The sequence below is a fragment of the Salvelinus namaycush genome, chromosome 31, assembly GCF_016432855.1.
Source record: "Salvelinus namaycush isolate Seneca chromosome 31, SaNama_1.0, whole genome shotgun sequence".
NCBI classification, from domain to species: Eukaryota; Metazoa; Chordata; class Actinopteri; order Salmoniformes; family Salmonidae; genus Salvelinus; species Salvelinus namaycush.
In genome coordinates this window covers 3,366,808-3,381,697 of record NC_052337.1, presented here as the reverse complement: position 1 = coordinate 3,381,697, position 14,890 = coordinate 3,366,808, and the positions used below count along the sequence as shown (strand labels likewise).

Sequence of the window (14,890 nt, the reverse complement as noted above, 5' to 3'; positions counted from 1 at the left end):
TGGAGCCTGGCTGGGTACCAACATCCTACAGCACATTGTCTTGGTGCCTGGCTGGGTACCAACGTACTACAGCACATTGTCTTGGAGCCTGGCTGGGTACCAACGTCCTACAGCACATTGTCTTGGCGCCTGGCTGGGTACCAACGTCCTACAGCACATTGTCTTAGAGCCTGGCTGGGTACCAACGTCCTACAGGACATTGTCTTGGAGCCTGGCTGGGTACCAACGTCCTACAGAACATTGTCTTGGAGCCTGGCTGGGTACCAACGTCCTACAGCACATTGTCTTGAAGCCTGGCTGGGTACCAACGTCCTACAGCACATTGTCTTGGAGCCTGGCTGGGTACCAACGTCCTACAGGACATTGTCTTGGAGCCTGGCTGGGTACCAACGTCCTACAGCACATTGTCTTGGAGCCTGGCTGGGTACCAACGTCCTACAGAACATTGTCTTGGAGCCTGGCTGGGTACCAACGTCCTACAGCACATTGTCTTGGAGCCTGGCTGGGTACCAACGTCCTACAGCACATTGTCTTGGAGCCTGGCTGGGTACCAACGTCCTACAGAACATTGTCTTGGTGCCTGGCTGGGTACCAACGTCCTACAGCACATTGTCTTGGCGGTGTTAAATTGGAAATGGGTGCGGGAAAAAACTGTAAAAAGGCTCTAAATACTTTTCTGTTTGTGATTAAAAAAATCTGACAAATGAGATGTGTAAAATACAAACATTTAGGGAAAGGCAGGGAAGGAGCAGGACAGATTTTTTTGGGGGGAGGGGCAGATTTTTTGCGGGTAATTTTAACCCAGTTTTTCTCCCCAACTTTGTGATTATGATCTTGTCTCATCACTGCAACTCCCCAATGGGCTCGGAAGGCGAAGGTTGAGTCATGCGTCCTCCGAAACATGACCCGCCAAACCGCTCTTTTTAACACCCGCAAGCTTAACCCGGAAGCCAACTGCACCAATGTGTAGTTGGTGCAGCTGTTCAACTAATGACCGGAAGTCAGCCCGCAGGCGCCTGGCCCGCCACAAGGAGTCACTAGAGTGCGATGAGCCAAGTAAAGCCCCCCGGTCAAACCCTCCCCTAACACGGACGATGCTGGGCCAATTGTGCGCCACCCTATGGGACTCCTGGTCACGGCCGGGATCGAACCCCAGGCTGTAGTGACGCCACAACACTGCGATGCAGTGCCTTAGACCGCTGCGGCACTCAGGATTCTTTTCTTTACAAAATCAAACGTCAGTGGCAGTTGGCGGTTCTAGTGTTAACACTATTATGCTGACCCGAATCAAACAGTGCTGGATCTGATACGTCCTTTCCAGCAACTACGGCAGATGCAGCCAGGCCAGTGCAGTACAGTTTACCTCAGTTGGGCTCAGTAGTTTGAAAAACCCTTAATCGATAAGAGATTATTTTAGATTTGAGGGTGTTTGTGGGTGATTGTGGCTGAGGGGGTGAAGCTGACAATAAGGAAACCCTTCACTAACTGGTATATACTAAACACAGCAAAAAAAGATACGTCCCTTTTTCAGGACGTCTTTCAAAGATAATTCGTAAAAATCCAAATAACTTCACAGATCTTAATTTTAAAGGGTTTAAACACTGTTTCCCATGGTTGTTCAATGAACCATAAACAATTAATGAACATGCACCTGTGGAACGGTCGTTAAGACACTAACAGCTTACTAACAGCTTAACTTAGGACACTAAAGAAGCCTTTCTACTGACTCTGAAAAACACCAAAAGAAAGATGCCCAGGGTCCCTGCTCATCTGCGTGAATGTGCCTTAAGCATGCTGCAAGGAGGCATGAAGACTGCAGACGTGGCCAGGGCAATAAATTGCAATGTCCTGTCATGATGTGGCCCTTTCTGGGTATAGATCATAGCTTCTCACTCTCTCCTACACCCAGGTTCTGTTACCTAAATTCCTGGCGGAGACTCTCTCCCCCTTTTCATGCAGTATGGAGAGAGAGTAGAACAAAAGGAACTCCCGCCAAATTCTACTACATTACAGAATTTGAGACTGGACAAATATCCATATTTTTGAGAATGTGTAAATGGTCGGTGGAGAAGCCATCTACGATCCGTTTTGTTTCATGTTTGTGACCTCACGAAAGACAAAACAGCCACATTACCCTAACTCTGTTTATACAGGTGCCGCCGTTATGAGGTTTGCATCTAACTATTGTATACAATGAATGAGTAAAGATGAAACAATTTGTGAAATTATGTAATGTTAAACCTTTAATGGGAGATAGTTCAACTTTAAAGGGAATTATAATTAAGTCATTGGCCCGCCCCCGTGAGCACAGACATGATCACGCGCCATCGAACCGACTTTTCTACTGTTACGAATAAAAGACCTCCTAAGAAAATCCTCTTCAGACCACACGTATCTCGGTGGAAAAAGGTGGCATAGGTTTGAATACCAAGACAAAGCAAACCCACAGCGTGAGCTGTGATTGCAAATAGTTATTGAATTCCTAACCATACCACGTGGAGCATTGGCTACACGGATGTAAATGGTTAAACTCTGAGACTATCGATCCCTACAGGATAAGAGCAAATCTTAGATACTAATTACTAGTCTGCAGCTAGAAATGATGTAAACCTGGGATGCGGATACCGACACCGCCGAAACATCTATTCTATGAGAACATTTCTGAATGGTACTCTGAAGTATCCATTCTAACCACGAAATACTTTGATCTTTAGGGAAACAAAAGAGAGAGAGAAGGATGAACTGACTCCAGCAGACAGACTGACAATTCCAACAGAGATCACGATGACACTTGGGCGTAAATATATATTGATTGCAATTATTCCCGAATGAGTGAGCGTTCATGTGCAAAGGATTAACATTTCAATTAATATAATTATCAACTGTGTGTAGTCACCCCTTTTGTCTTTCCCGCCCTTCTCAGTCCACACCCACTTCCCTTTGTCCACCAAGCCGTCATATTGGCTTAGCCCACTAGGGGACCTTCCCTATCATTTGTTAGTAACAGATCTACTGTTTGTGCATTTCTGTGATTATTTAGTTAGTTAGTAAATAAATTATTAAGACAATTGCTGTATGGATGATTCATAGTAAAGGCTGGGTTCGTGCAGATAACCAACAATTTACGACATTTGGAATGAGACTGACGTGAGGTAAAGGATAATTCATTAATAAAAAGACTAATTGATCAGATATTAAAATATCTGAAAGTTATATTAGGAAAATTATAACTTTGTAATCTGAAGATTATCCTTGGTGCCCCGACTTCCTAGTTAATTACATTTACATGATTAGTTTAATCACGTAATAATAATAACAGAGAATTGATTTGATAAAATAAGTCTTCACTTTAAATGATGCCAAAGACACAACGGTCCGTACTTTGAGACGCCTAAGACAGCGCTACAGGGAGACAGGCCGGACAGCTGATCGTCCTCGCAGTGGCAGACCACGTGTAACAACACCTGCACAGGATCGGTACATCTGAACATCACACCTGCGGGACAGGTACAGGATGGCAACAACAACTGCCCGAGTTACACCAGGAACGCACAATCCCTCCATCAGTGCGCAGACTGTCCACAATAGGCTGAGAGAGGCTGGACTGAGGGCTTGTAGGCCTGTTGTAAGGCAGGTCTTCACCAGACATCCCCGGCAACAACGTCGCCTATGGGCACAAACCCACCGTCGCTGGACCAGACGGGACTGGCAAAAAGTGCTCTTCACTGACGAGTCGCGGTTTTGTCTCACCAGGGGGGGATGGTCGGATTCGCATTTATTGTCAAAGGAATGAGCGTTACACCGAGGTCTGTACTCTGGAGCTGGATCGATTTGGAGGTTGAGGGTCCATCGTGGTCTGGGGTGGTGTGTAACAGCATCATCGGACTGAGCTTGTGGTCATTGCAGGCAATCTCAATGCTGTTACAGGGAAAACATCCTCCTCCCTCATGTGGTACCCTTCCTGCAGGCTCATCCTGACATGACCCTCCAGCATGACAATGCCACCAGCCATACTGCTCGTTATGTGCGTGATTTCCTGCAAGACAGGAATGTCAGTGTTCAGCCATGGCCAGCAAAGAGCCCAGATCTCAATCCCACTGAGCACATCTGGGACCTGTTGGATCGGAGGGTGAGGGCTAGGACCATTCCCCCCAGCAATGTCCGGGAACTTGCAGATGCCTTGGAGGAAGAGTGGGGTAACATCTCACAGCAAGAACTGGCAAATCTCGTGCAGTCCATGAGGAGGAGATGCACTGCAGTACTTAATGCAGCTGGTGGCCACACCAGATACTGACTGTTACTTTTGATTTTGAACCCCCCCTTTGTTCAGGGACACATTATTAAATTTCTGTTAGTCACATGTCCATGGAACTTGTTCAGTTTACGGTTCGGTTGTTGAATCTTGTTATGTTCATACAAATATTTACACATGTTAAGTTTGCTGAAAATAAACAGAGTTGATAGTGAGAGAATGTTTCTTTTTTTGGTTAGTTTATATAGCCTTCTGTCGCTGAAACAAGTCTGTTGGTTTCACCTCTGCTGCTGCTAACATGCATAGAATAACTGATCTAACATACCATATAGCGGGCTTTCCTTCTTTTCACCATGTATTACTTAACCTGGCATCCGTTGAGCACAACAATTTATTTTTGCGTGGCGAAGCTGACTTGTCTGTAAAAATGAGGGAAATGTTGTACTCTTACCATATTTACAGGACATCTGCAGGTCAGAGATCACCCTCAGCAAATTGTTCATCTGATTGGTCCTCTGCTCGGTCTCGATGATGCTATCCGACGCCGGATAGGCCGAGTCGATGTAGATCATGTCCAATAGGTAGATGCCTGAAGGGGGAGAGGGGAGGGACCAGAGGAAGGGAAGGAGTTATTCAGATTCTGTGCCCAGCTTCATTAATATTAATTGTGACAGACATACAGTATCTTGGTTAGATAAGTATTCATACATGTTTGAATCACCTTTGGCAGCGATTACAGCTGTGAGTCTTTCTGGGTAAGTCTAAGAGCTTTGCACACCTGGATTGTACAATATTTAAAATTCTTCAAGCTCTGTCAAGTTGGTTGTTGATCATTGCTAGACAGACATTTTCAAGTATTGCCACAGATTTTCAAGCCGATTTAAGTCAAAACGGTAACTAGGCCACTTAGGGATATTCAATGTTGTCTTGGTAAGCAACTCCAGTGTATATTTGGCCTTGTGTTTTAGGTTATTGTCCTGCTGAAATGTGAATTAATCTCCAGCCACCACCATTCTTGAAAATATGAAGAGTGGTACTCAGTGATATGATGTGTTGGATTTGCCCCAAACATAACGCTTTGTATTCAGGACAAAGTGAATTTCTTTGACACATTTTTTTGCAGTATTACTTTTAATGCCTTGTTGCAAACAGGATGCATGTTTTTGAATATTTGTTATTCTGTACAGGGTTCCTTCTTTTCACTCAGTAAATTAGTCATTTAGGTTAGTATTGTAGAGTAACTAACTACTACATGATCCATCCTCCGATTTCTCCCATCACAGCCATTAAACTCTGTAACCGTTTTAAAAATTCACCATTGGCCTCATGATGAAATCCCTGAGCGATTTCCTTCCTCTCCAGGAACTGAGTTAGGAAGGACACCGGTATCTTTGTAATGACTGGGTGAATTGATACCATCCACATAATACAATTAACAACTGCACCAATAAAGGATATGTATTTAATAATTCAATTATGAAATAGCGCCCCCTTCTGTGTACATTCGGTAATACCGTATACCCCGGTATGGTACAGAAACGGTATGAACATCTTCATACCACCCAACCATATTGAGGAGCTGTGTTGAGTACTGGAGCGTGTCACTCCTCTTAGTCCAGCTCAAACCACATTAATCCACTATAGTCTTATGTTGTACGGCTGCTTGGTTTTCCATTCAACTTTCCTCCTAAACTCAACCTGGTTTAACCAGACTGAAACGCTGTGCTCACAGTGCTTTAACCAGGCTACCTCAACCTGGTTGAAGCAGACTGAAACGCTGTGCTCACAGGGCTTTAACCAGGCTACCTTAACCTGGTTGAACCAGACTGAAACGCTGTGCTCACAGTGCTTTAACCAGGCTACCTTAACCTGGTTGAACCAGACTGAAACGCTGTGCTCACAGTGCTTTAACCAGGCTACCTTAACCTGGTTGAAGCAGACTGAAACGCTGTGCTCACAGTGCTTTAACCAGGCTACCTTAACCTGGTTGAACCAGACTGAAACGCTGTGCTCACAGTGCTTTAACCAGGCTACCTTAACCTGGTTGAACCAGACTGAAACCCTGTGCTCACAGTGCTTTAACCAGGCTACCTTAACCTGGTTGAACCAGACTGAAACGCTGTGCTCACAGTGCTTTAACCAGGCTACCTTAACCTGGTTGAACCAGACTGAAACGCTGTGCTCACAGTGCTTTAACCAGGCTACCTCAACCTGGTTGAACCAGACTGAAACGCTGTGCTCACAGGGCTTTAACCAGGCTACCTTAACCTGGTTGAACCAGACTGAAACGCTGTGCTCACAGGGCTTTAACCAGGCTACCTTAACCTGGTTGAACCAGACTGAAACGCTGTGCTCACAGTGCTTTAACCAGGCTATCTGAACCTGGTTGAACCAGACTGAAACGCTGTGCTCACAGTGCTTTAACCAGGCTACCTTAACCTGGTTGAACCAGACTGAAACGCTGTGCTCACAGTGCTTTAACCAGGCTATCTGAACCTGGTTGAACCAGACTGAAACGCTGTGCTCACAGTGCTTTAACCAGGCTACCTTAACCTGGTTGAACCAGACTGAAACGCTGTGCTCACAGGGCTTTAACCAGGCTACCTTAACCTGGTTGAAGCAGACTGAAAAGCTGTGCTCACAGTGTTTTAACCAGGCTACCTTAACCTGGTTGAACCAGACTGAAAAGCAGTGCTCACAGTGTTTTAACCAGGCTACCTTAAGCTGTCTGTGGATATCACATACTGTTGTGTACAGTACTCTTTAGTCTTGTGAGACTGTTAACTTAATTTTTCGCTAACAAATCAAATCAAGATTTTCTTCTGGGTTCCAATATTCTTTAATCTTGTCCTGTTGTTAACCTTTACATACCTTTAGTTCATATAGGCTCTTTGTTCCAGACGTGTCTGTTATGATCTAAAGGTATGGGGCGGCAGGGTAGCCTAGAGGTTAGAGCGTTGGACTAGTAGTTCAAATCCCCGAGCTGACAAGGTACAAATCTATCGTTCTGCCCCTGAACAAGGCAGTTAACCCACTGTTCCTAGGCCGTCATTGATAATAAGAATTTGTTCTTAACTGACTTGCCTAGTTAAATAAAGGTAAAAAAAATTAAAAATAAGGTTAAAGGTTAACAACAGACACGTCTGGAACAAAGAGCCTGTTGTTAACCTTTAGTTCATATAGACTCTTTGTTCCAGACGTGTCTGTTGTTAACCTTTAGTTCATATAGACTCTTTGTTCCAGATGTGTCTGTTGTTAACCTTTAGTTCATATAGACTCTTTGTTCCAGACGTGTCTGTTGTTAACCTTTAGTTCATATAGGCTCTTTGTTCCAGACGTGTCTGTTGTTAACCTTTAGTTCATATAGGCTCTTTGTTCCAGACGTGTCTGTTGTTAACCTTTAGTTCATATAGACTCTTTGTTCCAGACGTGTCTGTTGTTAACCTTTAGTTCATATAGACTCTTTGTTCCAGACGTGTCTGTTGTTAACCTTTAGTTCATATAGACTCTTTGTTCCAGACGTGTCTGTTGTTAACCTTTAGTTCATATAGACTCTTTGTTCCAGACGTGTCTGTTGTTAACCTTTAGTTCATATAGACTCTTTGTTCCAGACGTGTCTGTTGTTAACCTTTAGTTCATATAGGCTCTTTGTTCCAGACGTGTCTGTTGTTAACCTTTAGTTCATATAGGCTCTTTGTTCCAGACGTGTCTGTGGTTAACCTTTAGTTCATATAGACTCTTTGTTCCAGACGTGTCTGTTGTTAACCTTTAGTTCATATAGACTCTTTGTTCCAGACGTGTCTGTTGTTAACCTTTAGTTCATATAGACTCTTTGTTCCAGACGTGTCTGTTGTTAACCTTTAGTTCATATAGACTCTTTGTTCCAGACGTGTCTGTTGTTAACCTTTAGTTCATATAGGCTCTTTGTTCCAGACGTGTCTGTTGTTAACCTTTAGTTCATATAGACTCTTTGTTCCAGACGTGTCTGTTGTTAACCTTTAGTTCATATAGACTCTTTGTTCCAGACGTGTCTGTTGTTAACCTTTAGTTCATATAGACTCTTTGTTCCAGACGTGTCTGTTGTTAACCTTTAGTTCATATAGACTCTTTGTTCCAGACGTGTCTGTGGTTAACCTTTAGTTCATATAGGCTCTTTGTTCCAGACGTGTCTGTTGTTAACCTTTAGTTCATATAGACTCTTTGTTCCAGACGTGTCTGTTGTTAACCTTTAGTTCATATAGACTCTTTGTTCCAGACGTGTCTGTTGTTAACCTTTAGTTCATATAGACTCTTTGTTCCAGACGTGTCTGTTGTTAACCTTTAGTTCATATAGACTCTTTGTTCCAGACGTGTCTGTTGTTAACCTTTAGTTCATATAGACTCTTTGTTCCAGACGTGTCTGTTGTTAACCTTTAGTTCATATAGGCTCTTTGTTCCAGACGTGTCTGTTGTTAACCTTTAGTTCATATAGGACTCTTTGTTCCAGACGTGTCTGTTGTTAACCTTTAGTTCATATAGACTCTTTGTTCCAGACGTGTCTGTTGTTAACCTTTAGTTCATATAGACTCTTTGTTCCAGACGTGTCTGTTGTTAACCTTTAGTTCATATAGACTCTTTGTTCCAGACGTGTCTGTTGTTAACCTTTAGTTCATATAGACTCTTTGTTCCAGACAGTGTCTGTTGTTAACCTTTAGTTCATATAGACTCTTTGTTCCAGACGTGTCTGTTGTTAACCTTTAGTTCATATAGACTCTTTGTTCCAGACGTGTCTGTTGTTAACCTTTAGTTCATATAGACTCTTTGTTCCAGACGTGTCTGTGGTTAACCTTTAGTTCATATAGACTCTTTGTTCCAGACGTGTCTGTTGTTAACCTTTAGTTCATATAGACTCTTTGTTCCAGACGTGTCTGTTGTTACCTTTAGTTCATATAGACTCTTTGTTCCAGACGTGTCTGTTGTTAACCTTTAGTTCATATAGGCTCTTTGTTCCAGACGTGTCTGTTGTTAACCTTTAGTTCATATAGACTCTTTGTTCCAGACGTGTCTGTTGTTAACCTTAGTTCATATAGACTCTTTGTTCCAGACGTGTCTGTTGTTAACCTTTAGTTCATATAGACTCTTTGTTCCAGACGTGTCTGTTGTTAACCTTTAGTTCATATAGACTCTTTGTTCCAGACGTGTCTGTTGTTAACCTTTAGTTCATATAGACTCTTTGTTCCAGACGTGTCTGTTGTTAACCTTTAGTTCATATAGACTCTTTGTTCCAGACGTGTCTGTTGTTAACCTTTAGTTCATATAGGACTCTTTGTTGTCCAGACGTGTCTGTGTTAACCTTTAGTTCATATAGGCTCTTTGTTCCAGACGTGTCTGTTGTTAACCTTAGTTCATATAGACTCTTGTTCCAGACGTGTCTGTTGTTAACCTTTAGTTCATATAGACTCTTTGTTCCAGACGTGTCTGTTTGTTTAACCTTTAGTTCATTAAGACTCTTTGTTCCAGACTGTCTGTTGTTAACCTTTAGTTCATATAGCTCTTTGTTCCAGACGTGTCTGTGTTAACCTTTAGTTCATATAGCTCTTTGTTCCAGACGTGTCTGTTGTTAACCTTTAGTTCATATAGACTCTTTGTTCCGACGTGTCTGTTGTTAACCTTTAGTTCATATAGACTCTTTGTTCCAGACGTGTCTGTTGTTTAACCTTTAGTCTATCATAGACCTCTTGTTTCCAGACGTGTCTGTTGTTAACCTTTAGTTCATATAGACCTCTTTGTTCAGACGTGTCTGTGTTAACCTTTAGTTCATATAGACTCTTTGTTCCAGACGTGTCTGTTGTTAACCTTTAGTTCATATAGACTCTTTGTTCCAGACGTGTCTGTGGTTAACCTTTAGTTCATATAGACTCTTTGTTCCAGACGTGTCTGTTGTTAACCTTTAGTTCATATAGACTCTTTGTTCCAGACGTGTCTGTTGTTAACCTTTAGTTCATATAGACTCTTTGTTCCAGACGTGTCTGTTGTTAACCTTTAGTTCATATAGACTCTTGTTCAGATGTGTCGCTGTTGTTTAACCTTTAGTTCATATAGACTCTTTGTTCCAACGTGTCTGTTGTTAACCTTTAGTTCATATAGACTCTTTGTTCCAGACGTGTCTGTTGTTAACCTTTAGTTCATATAGACTCTTTGTTCCAGACGTGTCTGTTGTTAACCTTTAGTTCATATAGACTCTTTGTTCCAGACGTGTCTGTTGTTTAACCTTTAGTTCATATGACTCTTTGTTCCAGACGTGTCCTGTTGTTAACCTTTGTTCATATAGACTCTTTGTTCCAACGTGTCTGTGTGTTAACCTTTAGTTCATATAGACTCTTTGTTCCAGACGTGTCTGTTGTTAACCTTTAGTTCATATAGACTCTTTGTTCCAGACGTGTCTGTTGTTAACCTTTAGTTCATATAACTCTTTGTTCCAGACGTGTCTGTTGTTAACCTTTAATTCATATAGACTCTTTGTTCCGACATGTCTGTTGTTAACCTTTAGTTCATATAGACTCTTTGTTCCAGACGTGTCTGTTGTTAACCTTTAGTTCTATAGACTCTTTGTTCCAGACGTGTCTGTTGTTACCTTTATTTCATATAGACTCTTTGTCCAGACTGTCGTTGTTAACCTTTAGTTCATATAGACTCTTTTGTTTCCAGACGTGTCTGTTGTTAACTTTAGTTCTATTCATATAGACCTTTGTTCCAGACGTGTCTGTTGTTAACCTTTAGTTCATATGACTCTTTGTTCCAGACGTGTCTGTTGTTAACCTTTAGTTCATATAGACTCTTTGTTCCAGACGTGTCTGTGTTTAACCTTTAGTTCATTATAGACTCTTTGTTCCAGACTGTCTGTTGTTACACCTTAGTTCATATAGCTCTTTGTCCAGACGTGTCTGTTGTTACCTTTAGTTCATATAGACGCTCTTTGTTCCAGACGTGTCTGTTGTTACATTTAGTTCATATAGACTCTTTGTTCCAGACGTGTCTGTGGTTCCTTTAGTTCATATAGACTCTTGTGTCCAGACGTGTCTGTGTTAACCTTAGTTCATATAGCTCTTTGTTCCAGACGTCTGTTTTGTTGTAACCTTGATTCATATAGACCTTTGTGCAGACGTGTCTTGTTTAACCTTTAGTTCATATAGACTCTTTGTTCCAGACGTGTCTGTTGTTAACCTTTAGTTCATATAGACTCTTTGTTCCAGACGTGTCTGTTGTTTCCCGCCGCTACGGTTGTCATGCATCTTGGAAACATATACAGTTTGCACAAAGGTCTTAAGATGTAACCGTTTTATAAAAGAGACAGTGATACAGACCCCAGATCTGAATGCTGCCTGTGTGTGAATCTACAGCAGAACAGATGTCTGTTTGATCGTATATGCAACGCGGTAGGAAATTAAGACTAGAGATTCATAGCACAATGCTGAGTTTTACTGTTGTGTTGGAGTTCAGGCTGTCCTAGTCTTTGTTGTTGGGCATGTGTTGTCTCATAATCCTCCTGTATAATACTCCTGTACAGCCAGCTATTGTTTTACAGGCTAGAGGCCTAGGATTTTACACTCACGAAATGCTGCAAAGTACTTCACCCCTCTATTCTCTAACACGGTAATTCTAAACATTAAACCACAACAGAACACTAGTAGGTTGCCTTGCCGAATGCATTCCACATACTGGACACTGTCACCAGTTCTCAGTCTGACGTATGACAAAGTGGGCATATCCGTACACTCTCTGCGCGTGACTACTTTCCGAAGGCATTATACATTTATTTATATAATATGCTCTTCATATGTTTGAATGAAAACAAAAATGGTGTCACAGAAAGTCAAACAGTCAAAACACACCATGCCCTGCAATGTGTCAAACAGTCAAAACACACCATGCTCTGCAATGTGTCAAACAGTCAAAACACACCATGCCCTGCAATGTGTCAAACAGTCAAAACACACCATGCTCTGCAATGTGTCAAACAGTCAAAACACACCATGCCCTGCAATGTGTCAAACAGTCAAAACACACCATGCTCTGCAATGTGTCAAACAGTCAAAACACACCATGCCCTGCAATGTGTCAAACAGTCAAACACACCATGCTCTGCAATGTGTCAAACAGTCAAACACACCATGCCCTGCAATGTGTCAAACGTCAAAACACACATGCTCTGCAATGTGTCAAACAGGCAAAACACACCATGCCCTGCAATGTGTCAAACAGTCAAAACACCCATGCTCTGCAATGTGTCAAACAGCAAAACACCATGCCCTGCAATGTGTCAAACAGGCAAAACACCAGCCCTGCAATGTCAAACAGCAAAACACACCATGCCCTGCAATGTGTCAAACAGTCAAAACACACCATGCCCTGCAATGTGTCAAACAGTCAAAATACACCATGCTCTGCAATGTGTCAAACAGTCAAAACACACCATGCTCTGCAATGTGTCAAACAGTCAAAACTAGCAGAGAAGCGGCAAGGACTGTTCCCCATTTCCTGCCCTTATTCTGTGCAGAGGAAAAACATCTGCTGACCTTTTTATTGAATGGATGTCAGACTTTTCCTACCATTCGACTCTGTATCCTAACCATCTACTTTCACCCATAAGGCATGTGTATACATTGTCACACTGCGTTTACATGTGGGCAGCGAAGCCGGTGAGTCTTTGTTTGTTGTCCCTCAAATTGCAAGGGGGTTGGAATCATCTTTCCACATCTTTCTGGAAGGGGGGACGACAACAACAAGGCAAATAAGAACATTGTTTTTCGAGTCAGACTGTGGGCCTGTCAGTGGAGGTATAGAGAGTAGTGGAGGAGAACAGAGGAGAATGGGCCTGTCAGTGGAGGTATAGAGAGTAGTGGAGGAGAACAGAGGAGAATGGGCCTGTCAGTGGAGGTATAGAGAGTAGTGGAGGAGAACAGAGGAGAATGGGCCTGTCAGTGGAGGTATAGAGAGTAGTGGATGAGAATGGGCCTGTCAGTGGAGGTATAGAGAGTAGTGGAGGAGAATGGGCCTGTCAGTGGAGGTATAGAGAGTAGTGGAGGAGAACAGAGGAGAATGGGCCTGTCAGTGGAGGTATAGAGAGTAGTGGAGGAGAACAGAGGAGAACGGGCCTGTCAGTGGAGGTTAGAGAGTAGGTGAGAGAACAGAGGAGAATGGGCCTGTCAGTGGAGGTATAAGAGTAGTGGAGGAGAACAGTGAGAGAATGGGCCTGTCAGTGGAGGTGTTAGAGAGTAGTGGAGGAGAACAGACTGGAGAATGGGCCTGTTCAGTTGAGGTGGTTAGAGAGTATGGAGAGAACAGAGGAGAACGGGCCTGTCAGTGGAGGTATAGAGCAGAATGAGTGGAGGAGAAGTACGTGTGTGGAGGAGGAGAGATGGCCTGTCAGTGGAGGTATAGAGAGTAGTGGGAGGAGAACAGAGGAGAATGGGCCTGTCAGTGGAGGTATAGAGTTAGTGGAGGAGAACAAGGAGAATGGGCCTGTCAGTGGAGGTATAGAGAGTATGGGAGTGAGAACAGAGAGAAATGGGCCTGTCAGTGGAGTATAGAGAGTAGTGGAGGAGAACAGACGGAGAGATGGCTGTCAGTGGGAGTATAGAGAGTAGTGGAGGAGAACAGAGAGAAAGGGCCTGTCAGTGGAGTATGGAGAGTAGTGGAGGAGAACAGAGGAGGGTTCATGGAGACAGGAGGGAGAACAGGAGAATGGCTGTCAGTGGAGGTATAGAGAGTAGTGGAGGAGAACAGAGAGAACGGCCTGTCAGTGGAGGTATAGGAGAGTAGTGAGGAGAACAGAGGAGAATGGGCCTGTCAGTGGAGGTAGAGAGTAGTGGAGGAGAACAGAGGAGAATGGGCCTGTCAGTGGAGGAGGAGAGTAGTGGAGGAGAACAGAGGAGAACGGGCCTGTCAGTGGAGGAGGAGAGTAGTGGAGGAGAACAGAGGAGAACGGGCCTGTCAGTGGAGGAGGAGAGTAGTGGAGGAGAACAGAGGAGAACGGGCCTGTCAGTGGAGGAGGAGAGTAGTGGAGGAGAACAGAGGAGAATGGGCCTGTCAGTGGAGGAGGAGAGTAGTGGAGGAGAACAGAGGAGAATGGGCCTGTCAGTGGAGGAGGAGAGTAGTGGAGGAGAACAGAGGAGAACGGGCCTGTCAGTGGAGGTATAGAGAGTAGTGGAGGAGAACAGAGGAGAACGGGCCTGTCAGTGGAGGTATAGAGAGTAGTGGAGGAGAACAGAGGAGAACGGGCCTGTCAGTGGAGGAGGAGAGTAGTGGAGGAGAACAGAGGAGAACGGGCCTGTCAGTGGAGGAGGAGAGTAGTGGAGGAGAACAGAGGAGAATGGGCTGTCAGTGGAGGGAGAGAGTAGGTAGGAGAAACAGAGGAGAAGGCCTGTCAGTGGAGGAGGAGAGTAGTGGATGGAGACAGAGAGAAGGGCCTGTCAGTGGAGGAGAGAGTAGTGGAGGAGAACAGAGGAGAAGGGCCTGTCAGTGGAGGAGGAGAGTAGTGGAGGAGAACAGAGGAGAACGGGCCTGTCAGTGGAGGAGGAGAGTAGTGGAGGAGAACAGAGGAGAACGGGCCTGTCAGTGGAGGAGGAGAGAAGTGGAGGAGAACAGAGGAGAACGGGC

General features: G+C 43.8%; 1 protein-coding gene across 1 annotated transcript in view; it reads right to left on the bottom strand.

Moving 5' to 3' along the window:
• LOC120026320 (ras-specific guanine nucleotide-releasing factor RalGPS1-like) overlaps nt 1-14,890 on the bottom strand; it is a 202,082-nt gene that overhangs the window by 67,951 nt on the left and 119,241 nt on the right. The window contains exon 8 of the mRNA XM_038971157.1: nt 4,704-4,841. Coding sequence (XP_038827085.1) covers nt 4,704-4,841 — 138 coding nt within the window. The remainder of the gene's footprint in view (nt 1-4,703; nt 4,842-14,890) is intronic.